The sequence below is a fragment of the Haliaeetus leucocephalus genome, unplaced genomic scaffold (assembly GCF_000737465.1).
Source record: "Haliaeetus leucocephalus isolate CR32 unplaced genomic scaffold, Haliaeetus_leucocephalus-4.0 Scaffold295, whole genome shotgun sequence".
Lineage (NCBI taxonomy): Eukaryota > Metazoa > Chordata > Aves > Accipitriformes > Accipitridae > Haliaeetus > Haliaeetus leucocephalus.
The window spans coordinates 3,887,247-3,909,801 of record NW_010972731.1 but is presented as its reverse complement, the minus strand read 5'-3'; the positions used below and the strand labels follow the sequence as shown (position 1 = coordinate 3,909,801).

Genomic DNA, 22,555 nt, shown 5'->3' with positions numbered 1-22,555 from the left:
AGAGGCCAACTGGAGAAGAGCATTAATAGGTAGCATAGTGTTCACTTTGTGTTAGCATCTAAGAAGTTTCTGATTTTTGAAGGAACTAGGAGATGCTTTTGCTGGGCTGTAAAGAGGGCAGCAACGTTTGAGGTTTGTGGCCAAACAGCTGAGATGACGGTGGCCCTTCAGGAAATCACAAAACCATTCATCCTACCACGTTTGGGGCCAAGTGACTCTATTGGGAGAGCTTCTGCGCAAATACAACCACACTCATTAATGTTGAAAAACAGCTTCTAAATTTAAAGTACATTGAGTGGGCTTGTGTCAGATTTAGTTTACTTTGTTGATCCATAACGTTTTGAAGCTGTTTTGCCTTTCACAGGTTAAGTATTTGTTTAGCCGCGGTCAGTGATGACTTTCGATGTTTGATTCTGAACTTATTTAAGTCATTCTCATTGCTGCTGGCCTTAATCTTTATTAATTTCAAACTTGGGCACTGGTGTTGATGTTTCACCATCGATGGCTTAAGCTTTTAGATATTAAGAGTAACTGAAGCACTAGAAATCTAAACATACATGGATTTTTTTTTTTCTTCCTCCAGAGACAGACTCTTTCGGTTTGATAGCAACTAACATTAGCACTTAGTGTCATTCCTCCTTCCCCCACCCTCCGGGATGGAGAATGAGTTTCCTTCCTGATAGGGAGGTGCAGCATATATAAAAGGTCATCAGTTATCTTGAATTTCATAAAATATTGGAGAGCTGCTCAAGTGATAAATCTCAATTAGCCAGTAGCAAAAACAGTATGTGAACTTAAGAGAAACCATTGTAATTAGACACAGAAATGTTGCTGAATTCCCTTCAACAAGTGGGGCTTTAAGGTGTCTTGAAAGAGCAGCTTTTCCTTGAAGATTAGGGGAATAGCAATGGAGGCTAGTTTTGCTTTAATAATCATAGGGCTATTTTTTAAAGGTTCTGGGGCAAGCATTAACTATGGATGTAATTAATTAGTTCCATAAGAAGCCTCATGAATCCAGAGAGTCACACACAGGATAAATTTGCATTTGGTGTTGTTCTGTCGCTGTTTTATATGAACTCAGGCAGGCACTTGCTACCATCTGATTTCAAAGGCTTGCACGTTTCCTAATATTCTAGAGATCAGTGAATTTTAGTACTTCTCCAACTTTCTGTGTTGCTTGGCTTTTAACTTCTACCAGGGCCTGCCCTGCCTCTAAGTGGGATTGTTCTCCTTGACCTAAATCAGCATGTCTGTTAAACTGAATGTTTTCTAATTGATGTTAATAGTTGGACAGATCTTCCTCATTTTAAAGGAAGCCACTGTCTCTGTTTGTGGCAGAGAAAATTGTGTCGTCTTATTAAGAGAGAGTTACCTTATCATTATCCTACACTCCCTTGTGTAACTTAAGTACCCCATGGCATCTGATGAAGCCACCTCAGTTTGTTTGCAGTTCCCTAGCAGCCCCGGCATTACTCAGAAACTCTACAAAGCTCTCAGTTGCAACGCCCACACCTTCCTATTTTTAGGGTGCCGGTATGCCAGCAGTTATTCTTGTGGGGGTAGGTGGAGAGGTCCTATTCACTCTACAGATTTGGTGCTGCTTAGGGCTATTCCGTAAAGATACTCAAGCATATTATCTTCTGCAGAAGGCAAAGCTTGCTGTTAGGGTATATGAAGCAGAAAAATTGTTCTGCTACATTGGACCTGTTATTCAGCAAGATTTTCTAGATCGTTGCATTGCCCCACATTTTGTAAATAACTTCTCCCCGTCCTGCTGTTTACATCCTTCACGTGGCTGTTACTGGTTTTCTCAATCTCACTGCCCCTTTGGTGAAGCAGTACATCTGTAATCCTTCATCTGTTGCTAGTCCTTCCAGACACTGATGTGTTCTATTGCTCTTCTTTGAACTCCTGTGTCTGTGATCATTCTGGAAAGGCGAGACCTGGAAGCAAGCACGCTGTTTTACTGGAGCCACCTTCCAGCTTCACGCAGAAGGGACTGAGAGTCTGTGATTCCTTCCTGCTCCCTGTCACTCCGGCTTGGTTTATGGGCAACAACACTGGATTCATCTTTGAGCCATAGCGCATTGCGATTTCACGTTTAATTTGCTGCACACTAAAAACCTTTACTTTTTTTTCTCCCCCCCAAACTATTCAGTTTTGTGTTAATGACAGCGTTGGCATGAACGTGACAACTATAGCCATAATAAATTTTTCACTGACTGTAAAAGGGACAGTGCTTCTCATTCTACTTCAGCCTGGCTGCAGCAAGTCAGATACTCTACTGTTTCAGAGTTGGCTTTATGATATATATTTCCAGATGTTAGTGTCCTCGTTATCATCTGATTAGTCCAACTATGCATTTAGGATTCTGTGGATGTCACGTTACAGTCTTGGTAATAGCAGCATACAGCTTTTGCCTGTTTAATCAAGATGTCTGACGGCAGCCCAACTTGATGATTTTCAGTCCCTATGATACACTCATTGACTTCTGGATTCACTTTTCTGTGTCTTGATGGCAAGTGATATGCGGAACTGTGTTGGAGCCATGCCTGTGTTTTTCTAACCCCCACGTGACATCCACAGGATGTCATATTGTGCAGGAATTGCTTTTAAACCGTTATTAACTTCTTGGTGGGTTAGCTGCTTTTTATGGTTCTAATACAACAATTTCACTGCTTCGCAAGAAGCACATTAACATCTTACTCTTAATTTAGTGAGTTCATGCAGATTACTGCTCCTTATGTAGATCTCATCTCTTTTTCCAGCTATAAATATTACAGCTATCCAGACTGAGTGATCCAGGCTTTGCCTGACGAAGACTCACCAAAAAAAGGAAGGCAACAATTTTGGTCTGCAGCTCTTCCATGCAAGTCCAGCTTTGCAATGCAGATGGTTAAAGAGGTGTCTGCGCCGGTGCTGAGCAGCAGAAGGTGCCTGCACAGCACAGTGCTGTGCAGAACTACTGACTCGACGCTGGAAGCTGAATAACCAGGTCAACACCCAGATGAGCCTGAATTAAGAAGTCACGGCTCTCTGCAAATGAGCTCAGGCACTGCACAGAGGTCGTTTATAAGTTACACCGCTTCCAATGCCAGAGCCGGCACCGAGGCTTCGTTAGCTGTTACTGAAGAGAAACTTGTCAGTTAAAGTTAATGCTGACAAATAATAGTATTATTTACTACATAATTCTAAAAACAGCAACCAAAAGTAAGAACAAAAAACAACTTTAAGTAGCTCAGAGCCAATCTTAGCTATTTTTACCACGAATTTCTGGGAAGAAAATGAACCGTAGGACTATATTCTGGGTATCTGTAATACTATCCTGGAAATGGTCCAGATGGACAGAATTACTTTTTTTTTTATAATGTCAGTCATTTCTAGCAAGTCCTCTCCATAGTGGTGTATCAAGTCATGAAGATCCTAGGTACTTACAAGTGTATTTTGCCATTTCTAGCTTGCTGGACTCTGGTTTCTAGAGACAAAACAGGTGATTGTTTTGAAGATACTGAAATGTCAGGTTCCAAGACTTTTAAGCTTAGTTAGATGTGGAAGTTCTCAGACGTTGCAGATATTTCTGTGGTATTTTCAACTCATTCAGAAGTAGGAAGTTTTAGAAACATCAATGATTGCATGATTTCCCAGCCAAATTAGTAAATGCTTATGATGCAACTCATTCAACTGAGCTTTGGAAAAGCAGCTGGACTAGCACAACTTTCCCTGAACCAAACCTCTTATGGTTTAGTTATTAATAAACTTCTTTCTACAGGGAATGGTTTTGGAGTAGCTTTCTTAACCCTTTGCTTAGCGCTAAGGTGTGGCTTAAGAGGCGAAAGCAAGGGAAGCTCATGTCCATGCTGAATTTTTCTCAGTCAGAGTCAGTAGCTGTTCTATCTTTCTAAATTTGCTCATTGTCCTATTTAGTTTATGGCAGAGGAAAGAGATTTCTTCTTGTAATTTCCATAACCATAAATGGTCACTAAATTTAACAAAAAGGGAGAAGTAGATTAGCAAATTCTAATCCTGCTTTATGGCTCCAAATCAAATAATTCATCTTTCTAAATCTTTGAATTAATTTTATGGAAGGTCACAAGTACATATCTCAAAGCATATTTCAGTAAAAGCTGCAGAGTGATTTACTTTGAAATTTTCTGTCTCTTTGCACTTCTACCCTTTTTTTCAGTGTGAAACAAAGCTGTCAAAATATTTACTTGGGCATTTGGTTCAAACTTTCTCATAGGGAAATACTGTATTTAATAGCATCATTAACATGAACTCATAAATCCTTTCATCTGACATCTATCATTTACAGGATCGGCTGAAAAATATGTTATCGACTAACCAGCCCCATCTTTAAAGGGATTTTTATTTTTGTTTTTTAAAAAATATTTTCTCTATCTTCTCCCCGTCATAGTAATGGTAATTTGCTTTCCCATAATACCTTTCCTGATAGCATATCATGACTGTATTTTGACAAAGTAAATGAAAAATATTTTGACGCTAATTTATTCACTCTTGTTATGACAGCTTTTGAGAAATTGTTATATTACTGTGTTTTTCAGATGGATAAATTAAACAGTGATGAAGTTTGTCACTCACCCAAGTCCTTGTACTATCCAAAGGTCTCCTTTAAAGCAAGTGACATAAGGGAGACTAGACATAGCTTTCTTCTCATCTGAACACAAGCTCTGTTTTCTTTGGCCCTATACCAATGTCTCGTCCCAACAGACCTGGAGGATTTTTCTCAATTCCTTATTTTGAAAGAGGAGTTTACATGGATTTTTTTTTCTGTAGTGGTGTCTCAAGACATTACTAAAGGCCGCTAGCAACTCTACTAATCTCTGGGTGGGAATGCAATGTATGGCTTAGTATTCCAAACCCTTTTAGCTACTTTGGGAGAGATTTCTGTCTTCCATGGTTGGGGTCTCCTTGCGGTTGTGGTCCTTTGTGGTATTGCTGCAGATGACCAGAGCAGCTTTGTTCCATCTTATTGCTGCTGATAAAACTAGGAACAAAAATTCCCGAGTTAGCCAGCCAGCACTTTTATTATTCTCAGTCACTTATATAAGATTTTTCTCCTGCGTATGATCTTGTATCAGATGAGATTGGTGGCTTTTAAGACGGCTCGTTCTCACGTGCCTGAGGAGACTTCCCATGCATTCTTGGTGAATTGTTTTTTTTCAAAGTTTAGTTTGCTTTTATTTGTTTATAATTTTTTCAGTAAGGTTTTTAAGATTCCTCATAAATTTTCCCATATATGTTGTCACAGCTATAAATTGTATTAGTGGTAATTAACCATCGTGCTGTAAAGTGCTTCCTCAGATGGGGAAAACTCGATTATGTGTGTTAACTGCATAAATATTGGGGCAAAAATAGTTAAGGTTTCTTTGCTTGATTCTCTTTCCTGTAAAATAAGGTCTTTATTTCCAAACCTTGTTAAGAAAATTTAATGCATCCTTTCTTAATGACTCTCATTTCCAGTAAAATAAAATTTAGTATAAATGAATTTTCTTAACAGTTTATTAAATGTAGCCATTAGATATTTCTCACTGAGATCCAGCTTTCATCTGTCCATAGTATTATACAAAAGAGATTGCATCTAATTGAATAATTAAGCAGTTTTAAGATATTATTTCATCTGAAATGACTTTTAGAAACCTTGTGAGATATATTAGGGGGATTCAGAAGCAGAAGTCATTAATAACAGGCCAGTCTGCTTCAGGACCGTATCCTGACAGTAACTAGACACCTTCATTTCTCACTGAAGTTGTGAGCGCTCAACACTTCACACAATCACTTTGACCTTTTCCATTTGTCTTGAGGAAAACTTGTGCACTATTCAGGCCAAATAAAACCAGAATAATTAAAATTACCCGCTTCACATATAACTATTACAACAAACTACCTCTTGATATTTTTAAACTAAAAGCAGATTGCAGGGATTATTTACTTTATTTTAGTAAAATTTCATTTGCGGTGAGGCTTCGTTGAAGGAGCGTGAGGCATAGCTTTTTCCTCCCAGCCTCTGAAGCCAGCTTTTCCCCCGGCTCTCCAAACTCCTTGCCTAGTGCCTGGCTCTGAGCCCAGGCATCCCATCCTTAACCCATCTTCTGGATTTGAGAAAAGGCATTTTGTACTCACCCATCGTCTTCATGGCAAAAATGCAAAAGGAAGGGTTTATGTTTTCTCTGTGTCATAAAATTTAGATCTAGGAGAATTAACACTGCTGCTCACTTCTTCAAACACATTCAAACCATTCATCCAATGCCCAAATAATCAAAATAGTGGCGAGTAGTTTCATAGCTCTAGGGAATCATTTAGTCTAGTCGGGCAAAGCCAAAATTAAAATTTAAAATGCAGTTGGCAATGATTATTAATCAATTAGCTCCAGGGAGCCATCAAGGCTTCCTAGCCAGAGTTAGAATAACAAGCAATATTTTTGAAATAATATAACTGGATCCTTAATAAAACTTGTCTCCTGCTCCACACATTTATTAATATGATGATGCCCAAAAAGGTATCAGTAATTACTTTTATATGAATAAAATTGAATTGGAATGAGAGCCATCTGCAGGAAGCAGTAATTGGCAGATCAGTTTCTTTAAGTGTAGATTACTTAAAATCTTAATAATGCAATGCATATGACAGGATATTAGAAGAGGAGACTCTGATGCTGTCCTGAATACCATAGTGCAGCGGCAGTTTCTATTATGCAGTGAGAGATACCTGAACATATCAGCTAAAGCAAGAAAATGCAAGTGGGCTGTCAACTGGTATACACTTTTAGGTTGATCTTGATATTTTCATTGGCTTGTCCCTCTTTAGAACTCTTCTGCAAAAAAGAAGAGTAAATAATTCTGTAACATTACAACTTAGGAGATTCAAATGGCCAGGAGTCTGTAACACTCTCTCTCCTTCTGCCTCTGCTTTACTTCCTAATGAATGCAGCCACCAGATGTCGAAATTGGGATGTAAAAAATGACAAGGATGGTTGATGGGTCTTTTTAAAAAAAAAAACAAACACCAAAACTTCTATATAGGTTCTTGCTGTTGGTCCAGAATAACCCCAAATGTCGTATCCTCTGAGATGCACTGTAAGCTGTCTGTGTGATGCGTTACTTGAAGAGGGCTGTGCGGGGCTTCCTGTAACAAAGATGAGCTATGCCTAATTAGCCAGCAATAAAAATACTTGGATTTTATTTAAAAAAAAAAAAAAAGCCCGCAAATGTAATTTCTGTAACTGTGCCTCTAGGGCTGGTATCCAAATTAATAAATACCTGTTCTTCAATACTGTCCTAAGAGAACTCAGTTACGTAAAGGGACTAGGTAAGAATCTGACAATCCAGGATGACTTCTATATGCCTACAGAACATCGTCCCCAGAACGGGCCAGCCTGTGGAAAAGGTATGGGACCAGTCCTACAGCATAGGCTCAAGGTTCCGCTTGCCTTCGAGGGAGGGATTTCTCCTTTCCTGGAGACTTCAGCTAGAGCCCCTGGATACCCCAACGGATGGGATTGATTAGAGGCCAGCTGTTTGTCAGCGTGAGTATCTCTGCTTGTCAAGGAAGGAGAGGACACGGGAGGTACTTCTTCACAGATGCTGCTGGCACTGGCCATCCTCCAGGTCGCAGTGGGGGGGTCGCACCCCTTTTGCATCCCTCAAGTTCAGTGACACCGCGCTCCGCAGGCTAAGCAGCTCCTGTTCCTCCAGGATGCGGGGAAGCCCTGTTGGGAAGTCTTCGGGAGCAGGATTTGGATCTTGTGGGGAGGAAAGGAGGCCAGTTGGGCTCCATGCAACTGGGGCTAGATGTCCTGGGTGTTGAGAGTCAGACGGGAAGAATATGCATGGTGCTGGGACTTAGCGCAGGTGGGCATCTCATTAGCGTAATGAGAGAGCATTTCTTTTTCATATTATAGTCAAATGTTACTCTGGAGTTTGGAACTGCAGAAGTGGACATCTGATCTTGCTGGCTATGGAAGTCCACAAGGTATTTGCAAAGGTAGAAAGAGTGCAGAAACACCCAACCTGAAATTAAATTAGAGACATCTGGTTACAAAAAAGCAATGCATTTTCAGCAGCGTTGCTCATCAGAGGTCCAGCTGGATTAGACACCTTCATAGGGTGCCAGCTTCACTTTGCAGCTTCAGGGCTTCTTGAAATAGCCCATGCATAATAAGTGAATAACACAAACTTTCAACTCAGTATACTGAGCAATAAATTGGCACTTTGGCATCCTGGCTGGTTCAAAGCAAAATCGATCAGCCAACATCTTCAGTATTCAAACCCTTCTCCAAGTGGTCAGTTCTTCATCCCTCCTCAGAAACTTTCACTGATAAATTTTTGCATGAAGTTGGTTTCTCTTCCAGCATTTTCTTTCAGCATCACTAGGTGAAAAACCATGACACTTTCATACATTTCTGGTGTTTTCTTATTAAATTTAATCATTGCTAGCTTTGAGATAGGCCTGAAAATTTTACAGACTTTTTAAGTTACATTAGTAAATATTTGACTTTTCATAGCAGCTTTTTGTAGCTTGTCTAATTATTCTTTCATTAACACTGTAATATTCTAAGTATAACTAGTATATGTATGACCCAGCACTGCTGAAACTATAGAATTTTTTGTATTGATACCAAGAGCAAGATTAGGGTATATTAATGCTCCATGAGCTGTATACCCATGACTAGGTGTTACTGTTGTAGTTTTGTGGCACTGAACAATAGAATTGAATCTTCTAGATCTAGCTTGAAAGCACTTGCATTGCTTATGCTGGTGAGCAGTGAAATCCAGTGATTATTTTCTCTAGCTGAGAACTACTCCAGAACCTAGTCTTCTCCCAACAACATGGAATTACAGAGTCACAAGCAGTGATTTCAGCCTGATTTCAATCTACATGGTCTTCAAATCCCTCCTTTGAAATGCAATAATTAGTTTAAGATTAAATTTTTTTTTTCATTTGTTCTTAATTGTTTAATCTTGTCTATTACTCTTTTCTTCTTTGAGATGGTTGGGGTGGGGGAACCTTTAAAAGTTCTAAAAGCTGATTTAAAATTCAAAAAAAAAAGCAACCAAAATGAGCTACTGGTTGCAGCTCAGCTTGAATCCATGCCTTGGCAGGAGTATTCTGTACCACAGTTGGACTTTATGTGGTGTAATGGTAAGGCAGAAGAGAAGTGACCATATTTTTTTTTTCTGGGTCTGGTAGCATATCCCACATCTGATCATCAGAAAGCATTTATATAAATGGATTGTTGCCAACTTTTGAAAATTATTTTACTTGCAGCTGGCTTCTTACATGATTTTCATACAGACTATGGGGCCCTCTTTATCCCCTCATACCCCCCAGGATGTTCGTCATGGGAGGGAGGCATAACAGTAGTTTCCATTTTCTCTTTCCCTTATTTCTGGTCTGGGCATCAGTGTGACCAGAATTAAGTGCAAGAAAAGATGGACATCTGGAGAGGAGATGGGACTTCAGCACAGCATTGGGGTAGCACTTAGTTGTATATTCCTTGCAGGAGCAGAACAAATTGGCTGTGAAGGGCTCAAATTCTGGTTTTTATTCTTCTTCTGTGATAAGTCAACTCCTGCTTTGCCTTCTTTTTATGAATGTATGTAAAATAAAAAGCACATTTAGCGTAATAATATAGTAATATTAGCTGTGGGCTTTCAAGCCTACTGCTGACCTTTTTGTTATTACTGAAAACAACAGAAAGTTCTCAGCATATTATTACTGCTGAATATATATTTTCAGATCAAAATGCAATTTTGCTGCAGGCAGGGTAATACAGATACAGCAACTAAATAACTGTACTAGAAAAATAATTTAAAAAAAAATTGTAAAGGTTTTTTCGCAGTGAAACACTCTTGGCATTTGCAGGTGGGTTGTTGTCTATGAAAAGTTGACAAGTTGAATCACAGTAAGATACCCTACGTGTATTGTACCATATATAAGAGATAGGAGCTCTGCTGATGACCTGCTGTATGATTTTGAAGCATTGTTACAATTTTCTGGGTCAACTTTCCTTTCCACTTATCATCTGTCTCATCTGTTTATACTCGAAGCTCTTCAAGGGAACGTCTCATGTTGCGTTTGAACAGTGCCTACAGTGGGGGAGGAAGGGGATTTCTAGCTTGGCTGAAGCTTCAGGATGCAAACACAATATCAAACGTTACAAATAATGGCAAGTGATAAAAGTACATATAATAAAAGATACTGTGATAAACATTTTATGTAGATGTAATCAAAGCTTTGCTTTAAGGCACAAAGGCCCTTTCCTTTTGCTTTATAAATACTTTCTAAGAAAATTCTGTGACCTGTGTAGTGTGCTGTACAGACACAATCAGATACAATCTGTCCTTATATTTGACATCAGGACAAAAATGGGACACTAAAAAGCAAGTTTATTTCTTCCTGCATGTGTGATTCCTAAATTTAAAAAGATGAAAAATAAAAGCTTCCTCCCCTCGCCTTTTCACAAGTCTTTAGTCATTATGCTGGTCTAAACCAGATGGAAGAATATATTAAAAATTGTTTTTAAACCACAGATTGAGAAATGGTGCCAGGATTTTCAACCAAAAATGTGGCACTGATTCTAAAATCTGTTGACGATTTTAGAAGGTTTTCTTCTGGCAAAAGAGCTCCATTAGTATCACTTCTTCTCTTCCAGGAAAATAAGGAAAATCTTTATCTGAGTCATAATTTAATTAGCTTCCAAACTGGATTTGAGAATATCAGTATAAATATATTAACTGTCCCCAGGAATTGGAGTTGGGAGATAAACAGAGTCATCCATAATGCGAGAAAAAGACAGTTAAGAATAAAGACTATGACTCTCTCTTACGTCTCTATCTTGAGTCCTGACACAGATTAGTGTGTCTAAGATTTTAACTACAGCCACTCCAGTCAAGTGTTTGAAAATCTATTTTGAATTTAAATTTTGGATATTTTTTCCAAATGAGGAGAATCAGCATCACATACACTTGAAATGAGATTTCTTCTTATCTTGCACTGAGCACTGAAGTGCACCACAAGGCGGCTTTCTGGGCATGCAGGTGTTGACAAAGACAGACATTCAAAAACTATCTGTTAAAAAGTAAATTCATTTTAAATGCCTCTGAGAGAAATAGAAGAAATTCTGAATACCCCCAATAAAAAGAAACACTTTTACATTTCCCTTTAAATAATTGTAAGTGTTATAACTGGACAAAAAATTATTATTCCTACTTCACTATATGCACTATAGGACATTATAAAACTTCCATGCACATCCATATATTTTTTATATACCCATATAAAACCTCCATCCATAAAATGGCTCTTCTCCCACAAGAAAGAGCTTATGCCAGATTTCTACTCCCTGCGTGCTGCTTCCAGTGGTTCCAGGGAGCCTCTTTGAGGTGCTGGGTTCCCGTGCTCACCTGTTGCCCATATGTGGCATTACACACGCCGCCGAACTGACTTGATAACGGTATTCAGAGTTTCCAAATTCGGGCCTTATAAGGGCGGTGAGCTTCCTTAAACATAAGTGCATGGTATTTTAAAGTCGCTGCTATTGTGTGTGTGGCATTGTGAAATATTACAGCAAAGCGCTTGAGTGCCAAGTGTTTCAGCAAGGCTTTAAGTGTCTTTAAGGGAATTTTGGTATGGTTGTTCTTTATTGAGGAAGCACCTGTTATCCACATTTTAGGGATAGGGCAGTGAGCACAGAAATGATACCTTTTACATTGTGTGCAGAGCGCTTGGGGAAATAACGTGCTTAATTCCTGCGAGCCTTAATCATGTGCCGTAACTTCTGTTCAGCCTTCCTTGTGCGGCACATAGAAGAGCATGGGTGATCCTTAAGGTTTCAGGGTGATGAGTAACTGAGTGTATCAAATCAGAAAAGTACGCAGATAAATGAGGTGGGAAGAATGGGACAATTTTTGTATAGTGTTGCAGTATGCTGCTTTTAACGTTTTCAATAGATCTTTTCAATGTAGCCTTGAGTGTGGTCTAATGGACCAGATCCGTTGCTCTGTCCATCCTTTGAGATTCAGTGAAGCTTGAGAGCGTGAGACCTAAGGGTCTTCATGGGTAAATCACAGGAGAGCAAGAGGAGGCTGCACCGACCTGGTCCTCAGGGCTGGAGAAACCTTGTCAAATTAATTCCCTGATGCTAAGCCTGGGCTGTGTGCTGGAGAAATCCAAATTTGGTGGCAGTCTACTTTACCTTGGACGGATAACCCGGGCTGGAAGGTGTATCCAAGGTGGGCTGGACCGTCAGTGGCACAAAATCGGAGCAGTAGATGTAGGTGAGTCTAGGCGGCCTTGCATTTGGCATGCAGCAGTGCTCTCGTGTCTTCTGGAAGGTTATCGGCAGTCACACATCTGTCTGTCTGTCTGGTTTCTCGAGACTTGTCTCCTCCCCAATAATCTTTTCAAGTTGAATGAATAAAATGGTTGGTTCTCAGCACAGTGCTTTTCTACACATAGGACGTTATTTTATCATTTTGACAGCTTTGTAGTGTTTTGTCCTGGCCAGTAGTCTAAGCAAATGCATTGTGTTGTCTTCCTGAATCCAATTTGTAACAATAATGTTTTTCTTTTACTGTGTTTCTGGAACCAATTTGACTACTTTCCCTTCCCCTTCTCTTTCTAATAGGACATCCGAGAGAGCGCTCTGCCCTGCACGCTACCAGCTGTCACTGCCTACTTACGCTGCCCATATTCCCACGTTTTGGGAATAGATCTGTGTGAAATTACTTTAATGTAGAGACTCAAAGTCATTTCTGAGATAGACCACTGAGAATCTTGGGCAGCTTTTCTACATGAGACTCGCATGCTAAAAACCAAAAGTCCAAATGTGAAATTCCCTAAGCCGCTTGATTAATTTGATTCATTTCCTCTGTATCTTCAGTTTCAAAGCCATTTAGGAAGATCATTTGCACAAACATAAAAGTTCTCTTTAACTAAAGTCAACCAATGTGTTTTTTCAATGAGCTAGAGCTCATAAGAAAGATTCAAACATTAACTGTGTAAAGAAGGCAATTAGAGTTTGTACAATATATTGAAAATTAGCCTGAGGCATACTGGAAAAATACATGTTTTACACATGTATATTTTCCATCCAGTTCCATAGTTTATATTAGATCTGGACATAGATGCTTCTGAAGGCTACCAAATTAATTCAAACTGTGAAAGGGGTTGTGATTGTCTATAAAAAGGTTTTTTTAAACTATGATGTAGTTGGTCTTACTCTGTATATTTAATCACTCAAAGGAAAAGCCTCTTCTACTGCTGTAGTATGTCAAGGAAGCTTATCTGCATATAAACAGCAAAATGAGACCTCTCTCATGTTACAAAGCTTTAACTTTTGTAGCTTAAAAGTTGAGCATTTCTAAAAAGGTACTCATTATGTCATTCTGATAGAAGGAGATACCCCTCTCACTTTGTCACGGAGTGATACTTTCCATAGGTTTTAAAGCTGTCATAGGAGTAGGAAAAAAGCAGTCATAGGAATCAGTGGAAAACTTTTATTTTAATAACTGTTGGGGGGTCCAGTTACAGGGAGCAACTGCCACGTTATTTGTCTTAAAGATTGTGCATCTGTTATTGTGAGTGGTTTGCCCACAGTTTGATAGGAATTAAGGTCAAGAGAAGGATCATTTTCCTGAAGGGGGAGAAACAGGAATTGATGTAACCATGGGTAGAGTACCAGTTAAAAACTTGGGAGCATTTTCTGAGAATATGAGTACACCCATAGTCTATTAAGGGAAATACTGCTTTTTTTACCATACTCATTTAGCATTTGATTCTAAAAGGACAGAGTGCAAACCAAAAGAAACAGATTTGTGAGGCTCCGGTGCTATAGTAAGCACAAATGTACTTTCTGCAGTTGATTACGTTAAAGTATTTCTTGTTTATATGAATTACTATGGTGTATATGGAGTGAAACCTTTCAGGAAGACTAGGTGAAACTTTTGTTTGTTTCTACAAGAGAATTCACGAGAGTGAAAGTCAATGTGGGATCTTAGATGCAGGAGTATAATGGCTTGCCTTAACATGTAGAAGGGAGCATATGGTTTTGGTAATAGGCTAATAAGAGCAATTAACCTTACAGTGCACTCATTTGTTGGTCTCAGTTGTTTATAAACTAGGTAATAAAGATATTTTAACATCCTATAGCTTTATAGGAGATTAGTGAAATCAGGTTGTATTTTTCAAGTTAATGCCTAACAGTACTCAGGTGACAGCATAAGTGATAGAAGCATAAAATTAGCAGAGAAAAAAGTATTCAGAGTACTATGTGGTGTGTCTAACCAATGAATATAATCACAAATATATAAATACATAGTATAGTTTAAAGAAATAAAAACATGTGTTAAAGGTTTTCATTAGAAGAGGGACTGTTTTCACAGGATGCGGTCACGGATCTGTCATTCATCTTGTTCTTGTCACCTTGCAAAGATTGTAATGTAAACTGTTTCCAGGCTTATTTAATGTCAGAAAGAATTTTAAACTTACCTTCTTCTTCGTACTGTGTAAATAGACAGCATTTCTTAAACATCTTCCATGTAATCTTTTCAGAAGGATGAACCTCGTAAAAGAATGGGTTTCTTTTAACAGCAAGCACCATTTTTTTTTTTAAGGACTTCTAGAAGTTAAGCCAATTCCTGCAGAAGTTACAGTTTCTCAGTTAGGAGCTACTGCATTTGCTTGGCAAACAGAGAGATTGGGTACAAATGGGCAAGTAGCTTGCCCCACAGACTGCACCCTCAAGAAAATCCCTCTTTACTTCGTTCTTTGTCAGCTCCTTGCATTACAGGTTGTAATTTTGACAGTCATTGTCCAGTTGGGCACCTGGCTGCGAAGACAAGTGACACCAAGGGTTGAATGATCTTTATTTTGCAAGTACTTTGGTTGCTAGGTTGGTGGTGATGGGAGAAGGATGGTTTCCCCATAATAATATTTTATTATTTGAGTCTATAACTTTTGGCAGTCAGCTTTTGGGCTCCTGCTTTTGTGCAATATTTGTTTTGCAGACTTCTGCCTATTTATTGTCAATGTGCCAAAAGAGACATCTAAATCAGTTTGTTTGTGGATTTAACTTGAGCATGTAAAATATGATGTATTGTGGTTATTAGTGTTTTGTCTGTCCTTCCTGGTTTACTGTTATTTGCCTGATTTTTACTTTATGTGTTGGTTACTGACATTTTTATTGAGTTTAGCTAGTCATAACCGTAATGAGTTGTTGCTGCTTTTTCTTTATCCTGAATTTCAAAGTCAAGACAGTATATTTTTTTTCTTTTGAGTTTTCTGCAGAGGCTTCTATGAAACCCTTCTGTACAAATTTGCGGTCTTTGTTTTTTCTCTTTCATTGAATTGACTGAACAATGTATTTGCTGGTGCAGCATTCACTGAATATGAGGACTCTTTTGCTTTATTAGACTTGACAGTGTTTAAACAATACTAATTCTGATACCCAGCTGGCTTTTCAATTGATTTCTGTGCTCTCTGTTGCTGTGTAAAACAAGCCAGAACATTAAAGACATCTTGCATGCTACCCTCTGGAGACTTGTTTTACTTTACAGAAAAATCAAATAAGTGTAAAATTTTCTGGGTTTTCTCCTCATATATTTTCTTCTGGATCTTTAAATGATATTTCAGTGTACTGACAAATTTTGTACATGTTAAGATGCTAATTTTCAAGCATATACTTTTAAAACGCAGTGTTCATTTTATAGTGAGATTTGCCGGTTTGCTCATTTGGTTATAGAAATAAATGTCTCTTTCTTCATCTAAAACAGAATATACCAGCTTTAAAATCATGTTCAAGTTGTACATAAATGTGCCATTTTAACCCAGCTAAGATTTTGCATATTTAAAATATGTTTGCTAAACAGTCAAAGAATATTTGCAGATGTTAATCATTTGTTTTACCCGCTCACTTTTAACAGTATTGAAGCAGCTTGAAGTTTTGAGCTAAATATTGGAATCAGGATTCCTGGGGAGACCGAGACATAAAAAGCGTTTTTCTATCCTGTAAATGTCAATATTTAAGTCACACCTTTAGACAAATCCAAGCCTTAAAACATACACTCCTGAAAAATGAATTTTCTCTGCTCTAGAGCAGTCAGCTGGGATGGGCTTCAGCCCGGTGACCATTCTAGCACAAGACTCTCCTTCCAGTCCTTTAGAGGCTGCTTAATTTCATAAAAATTTCGGTTTATTGTGAAATACCAACTTTCTGAAACCCAAACTTGATTCCTCGTCCACTCCACATCCCCAAATACTTGGATAGCCCTGCGGCTGGGGTAGGGATTTGGGGTGCTCGGTTGTTGTGGTCAAAAGAGGGCAATGACCTCTCATAAAGGGCTGGTCAAAGCTGAGGAGTGGGACTTGATTTTTAACTTCAAGGAATCAGTGCTTTCTGATGAAAATTTGTAACATTCTTGGCCGCAATATCCTCCTATAATCTTTTCACTTTTTGCACAGAAGCCAGGTAGCTGTCCCTTGTGTTCTTTTTTGCCACTTGTACAAAATGTGAGCTAGTATCTATTTCACACAATGTCATGTAACTCCATGTCGTGCATACAAAGTCACTTGGAGTCATTGTAGGAAATATTGTATGAATAATGAATGTTTTGATCCCACAGTATTTCATTTAAGCAATTTTTTTTTTTTAATTTACTACAGCTGGTCTGAAAACCCAGAAGAATGGAAGTTTCAAAAGACAAGACAAACCTGGCTTCTCTTGCACATGTATGATAAAGAGAAGGTTTGTATTAATGCTGCTTTTTGTCAGAACAAATATGACATGAAGTTTTGTACATTAGTTGTACCTATTCTTTATTAACCAAAAGTCGCTAGTACTAGCCATGCACTTTTCTAATAATTTTTTAATAGTTTATAAATCAATTACTTTGTTTTTAACCAGAATGCTGAATCATTTTAATTGCTTGCAATTAATCTTTTTATTTTGTTGGTGACCATTCTCCTGTGTATGCTACATTTTTATACTTGATATATGTCAAGCATAAATAAAGCAGATTCATGTTTTATATAAATCTGGAGCTTACTGAGAATTGGAGTCATATCCTTAATTTGAATTTCTGAATGTGGAACCCAATACTGTAAACCAGGATTCTCATATTGCTTCAGATATCTCTGGCTCCATCTAAGATGTACAGCCATATTGCCAAGATGTTAAAATAGCTTTCCCATTAAAACATAAGTGAAACCTGATGTTGATTCTAAAAAGCATAAAGTATAACCAGAAGCTAGGCTTGCATCATTACTGAAATCCATTCATTTCATAACCTAAAAAACAACATAGATTGAATTTCCAATAAGCGTCTGACCATCGTGGTATTGAATGGGGGTTTCAGGTCATTCATTTTGTTGTGTAATAGAACAAACATCTAGCCATTTGCACAGTGCCCTTCTTATTGATTCATTTATTTGACATTCAGTTAGTTTTTGCTGATTTTTTTGTGCACTTAAACACTTAAGCATACCAATCTTCCTGACCCAAATTACTCAGCAGCTCTTAAGCCAGTCACCTGACATAGGGTGTTAACTTTAGATTAAAAATACTTTTAGAAAACCAGATAATTAAAAGCGGAGTTTCGTGAAGGCAAAAATGTTCACACAGTATAATACTTTAAAAAGATTAGTTGCAGAATACAAATTTGATTATAGGTAACTAGGTTGTTTGCACGGTCTTCTATTTTTAAGTTTCTCCTTTAAAAGTCTTTATCAAGCGTTCAAAATCAATGTATGCTCTTTAAAGCTACCTAGAAATTGTTTTACAGGCAGAACAATGTTTTTACTTTTTTACCTGTTTACTTTGGGTTTTGTGTTGAAATATACTGGGAAATAATTAACTGTAAGTAGCATTTGTTTTATGTATCAAAACACAGCTTAACTCCTTATTTCTCAACACTGAAATGAAACTTTCTTTCTGTTTTTTTTTTAAATCTGATGAAAGTGCTATGATTTATTTAAATCACAGATTTTATAGTTTAATAATCAGAGATGCACTGAATGTGAGCTTTAGATAATGATTAACATCTGCATCCCGATTCAGTAAAGTTAGTAGAACTGCTCAAGTGCTTATAATTAAGCATGTGATGAAGCCTCTTTCTTCATCAGGGCTGTAGGGAGGGCAGACCAGCTTCTTTTGAATATTTTTTTATACCCAAATTCAACTTCCTGTCCATTACAGAATAAAATCTGTCGGATATCCAAGCATGACTAAAATACAAAAGGAGACAGGAGTTCTTTCCTTCCTAAGCCACATCTTTGATCTCATGGTGTCACTCGGATGCTTACTGAAAAGCCATGCAAAGGAGCGAATTGAGTTTCCCGTACTGATAGGCCTCCTTCTGTAAGAAATAAGTTGAGGTTTTAAAGTTCTTTGCAGCGTGGGTTGTTTGGTTTTTTTTTTTTTTAATTCCCTTTAAAATCCATCTGGTGGTTGGCTGACAGCTTCCAAGCCAAGCCTGTGTACCTGCCATGTATATACTTCTTCAGGACCCAGTATAAAATAAACACTAGATCATTTGTTGATAGTTGTCATCTGGCACAGCATTTTTAGAGAGTAGCTGTATCAGCTCTCTTCAGCTTCTGGACTGCAAGGCCCTGGAGGGGTTTCTGAAGCTTCCTCAGAAGGTAACTGAGAAAAGCAAGCTTGGCAGCAGTAAGCTGCAGTTCTCCGTGGAGATATCTGTATTTGCTTTGCAAAAGATGCGGGGATCTGCAAGTCTAAAAAGTCTGAAAACTCTTGAGTTACATACTATTATTTAAAAGTGGTAACTGTTCTTTTCCTGCTACTATTTTGCAGCGTGTGTCCCCTTTTCCCGATGATTATTTCACTTTGGGATATTTCTGTGTTGGCTCCAGTGCATATTAGCTAGTTAGAACAGAGGCAAGGTTAGTCTGTGAGAGAGAAAAAGAAACAAGAAGAAGGGTCAGAACAGTTTAACAAAAGAGTAATAATAAAATCCCATAAGCATCACTTCCACTTGCCAGAGCTGTGGTGGGAGATCTTGATACCCGATTTCAAGCCAGCCCAAAAGGTGATATTAGAAGGATTGTGTTCCTTCTTGTAAAACCTCCCCAACGGTCCCTGAAATTTCAGCTCTTGTCCTACTGTCTTTGAAGAATTGAAATTTGGATTTCATTAACTTTTTGCTGGCACTTTCTATGTTCCAGTCCTTGCTATGGCTCTATTGTATGTGTAAGTTAGGAGGAAATATGATATTATCTTGCCTACGTGGTGCTGTATTGTAAACTCTTGCTGAAATAAACCTAATAGCTGTGTTAAAGAAAAAAATCAGACTTTTTTTAACACTTGAGCACTTATCCTTAGAGCCAAATGCTAAATGTTTTCTATGCTTCAGGCAGCCACATGTCTGTCTGCACACTTAGTATTTCTAAGTTTAGAGTAGGCTTTTAATTGCTCCTTCAAGCACTTTGCTTAAATGATATAATAATAACTGTAATTCCACAGAGTTATGACTATACCATGAGGCCTGAGAACAAGAGGTGTAAATTACGTAGATAATTTGGCTGAGGTTTGAAACACAGAAATGTTGCTAAGCTTTAAAAACCTGGTACTGAGCATCTGCATTGAAGGAGCACTCTCATGCTGAAATTGTGTCTGAATGTTTTTGTCTGTTATTAGTACCAGTTTACTGTGAGTAAAAAGGTTTCAAAAATATAAACATTTTTCATTAGGTTTAAATGTGTTTGATTTGTATATTATAGCAACATTTCATATATCATCCATTTCAGTGTTAGTCGCCCTAAAATTAATATTTTTTTCATATCTGTATTGTTTCTTTAATGCAACAGTGTTTGTGTGAAGAATTAGAAGGTTTTCCATAGCGTGTAAGTTACGAGGCTGAATGCAGACTTCAGTTTTGATTTATTACTTTGTAATATCCCTGATTGATGAAGGCAATGTTGGAATATTCTTTCTTCCTCTTCTTTTGGAGTGATAGAAGTTTTAGTGATCAAAGTTATGCTGCCAAATGTCAATGGAGAAATAAGTTGTAAATTAAGTATCTGTTGAAGCTCTGTCTTCTCTGAAATGTTGATACTTTGCAAAATTGAAACAGCCCTCGAATAATTAGTCTCCAATCCTTTAAATACTTACGTATGTGTTTAACTTGACTCATGTCAAGTATGCCTTTTAAAGTTATATGTGTAAAGTTAAACATGGAGAAAAATACTTGCAGGACTAGGTCATTTTAACATCTCCTGATTCACAGCAAAAATATTCTCTTATTGGCTGAAACCTGTTCCACAGATATACAACATAAAATTAAGATACGCTTCAACCTGGTACTTTTGAAAATACATTGGTTTGAAATACTGAATAAATCATTCAGAAGTTTTTGCTAGGTTATTGCCAAGATTATTTAATGTAATGATCATTTAAATTTTATGTTGTACCAGATAAGCTAAAATTTAACATATGACTAGTTAATTAGAAAGGGAGTGAAATGGGGGTAATGCAACTGTAGATGACTAAACTGCTTTTAATGTTAGACATATTAGTAAAGCCTATCAGTTTTAGTCAGCATAATTTAAAAATTATTTCCATATGTCTGAATTCAATTTGTTTTTCAAATTAAATTCTATTCCTTCGTATAAGCATTCTGTCAAAGTGCTTGATGGTGGGTGGTATCTCATCTTAGCAAAGGAATAATTTTGGGTAGGGGCAAGGGTAATTCCAGCAAAATTCTTTCCTCGGACACATGCATGCAATTCTCACTGAATTTAGCAGGTTTCCACACATATTTCCAAAAGGAGGATTTGGCTAGTGGGTTTTTTTCTTCCAACAGCCCTCACAGCCTTGAGCTCACTGTCAGGGAGTGTTTGCATTTGCTGATCAGCATTTCCACATCTGCTTAGAATTTCCTTTCAGATGCTTTGCCCATCTGAGCACATGACAGTCTTCTCACCACGGTCCGTCCCTCCCGGCAGTTTGAACCTTGGCCAGAAACACTTCCACTCAGAGGTGGGCACTGGCAAATGCAAAAGCCCGTGCAGTTCTCCTAATGATCTTCCAGGTGGTGATTTGACATGATTGTGAGTGAGTATTGAGAGAGAAGACAATAAAGCAGGTTTTTTTCTTCCTTGTTTTTTAATTTAAAGGTTCCAGACAAGTATTTCACCATTTTACTGGATTATCTGCAAGGGCTTCAAGGTGGTGCGCGAGACATAACTGTGCAGAAAGCTGAAGCTTTTATGAAGGAATTTGATGGTTCTGATGCAGAAGACCCAAACCTGTTGGAGAAGTGCGAGCGCATACGACAAGTTCTGCAGCTGCTGTCCTGAGAGTATTTTTGTGTTTTAATGACTGTCTGGTGGAGAGAAGAATAAGATGTCGTATACAGAGACTGTAAATTAGTTGTAAAGACATATTTTCTAATAGGAATCCTAATACTAAATTTTCAGATTTTCTACCTGTAATTTTTTTCCAATTGCAAATATTTATCATGTTTTGAGTTGATGAAATAAAAATAACATTTGGTCCGTAGACGTGCTATTAAAAGTAATCTTACCATGTATCTTTAGAAAAATAAACCTCTCTTTCTTGTTGGTTTTTCTCTACCTCCCTCTGTAATTACTGTTAAATAAGAGAAGCTTTCCAGTTCTTAATAAGAAGAGCAAAGGAACCAACAAAAAGCCTGGAGGGTCTTTTACAATGGCAGATTTTAAAATGAGCATACAGTACAGTGCTTGCTCAGCCAGCTGTAATCTATCACTTTCAGCTTTAGAACTATGTCATTTGGATTTGGGAAAGATCATTTTCAGTCTGTTGAACATGGGTTGTATAACACAGTTGCTTATTAGTACTTCACACAGCGATCTGGAGATACCGTCAGCTTTGTTAGTTTTCCTTTTATATTTTAAAGTTTTCAAATGCATTATGGCAATTGTTTAGATATTCAGATAATGCATGGATGGGAGCAGATCAAATCCTTTGACTATATGCAGCGAAATCATCATTGTACATAAACTTACCCGACGATGCAAAGTGCTGTGCTGCAACATTTTGTATCTAGCCTGCCGATACTGCATTTTCATCTTTCTCTTGTAATTGGCATCCAAAAGAGTTAATTTGTGTTCATTCACTTTGACGTGGGACATTTGTCTCCTATGAACATGCTGAAAACGAGGTTTTCAAGTAAAAACCAAGGACATTAATTACTCAAAAGTCAGATGATTGGCTTATTTAATAACACTGGTATTCAGACAATGTTCTTGACCTGATTCTTTAATGTTTCTGCAAACATTGTTCATACTTTATTAATAACAACCATATAAATGCGTAGTGTTTTGGAAGAGTGGCTGTCTTGGGGAATTACAGCTTTAATTTGGATGGGTGAAGGAGGGGAGGCTCTATGGATATGCAGGCCTAATTTTTCAATAAGAAGCATTTGAGTGGATTTGACAGCCTTCGCAGTCGTGGATTACTACAAATCTTTAAAAGTATGAACCATATTACTAGTAACAAATAACATGCTTTCTGACTTCTTGAAGATGATGTTTTCAG

General features: G+C 37.8%; 1 protein-coding gene across 1 annotated transcript in view; it reads left to right on the top strand.

Annotated features, from left to right (window-relative positions):
* The window catches only part of LOC104833708 (chromosome unknown open reading frame, human C7orf50), a 57,112-nt gene extending 35,696 nt beyond the window's left edge, over window positions 1–21,416 (top strand). Inside the window, exons 3-4 of the mRNA XM_010570586.1 lie at window positions 16,681–16,762; window positions 21,151–21,416. Of these exons, the coding sequence (XP_010568888.1) occupies window positions 16,681–16,762; window positions 21,151–21,333 (265 nt within the window). The 3' untranslated portion in view covers window positions 21,334–21,416. The remainder of the gene's footprint in view (window positions 1–16,680; window positions 16,763–21,150) is intronic.
* The last annotated feature ends 1,139 nt before the right edge of the window (window positions 21,417–22,555 follow it).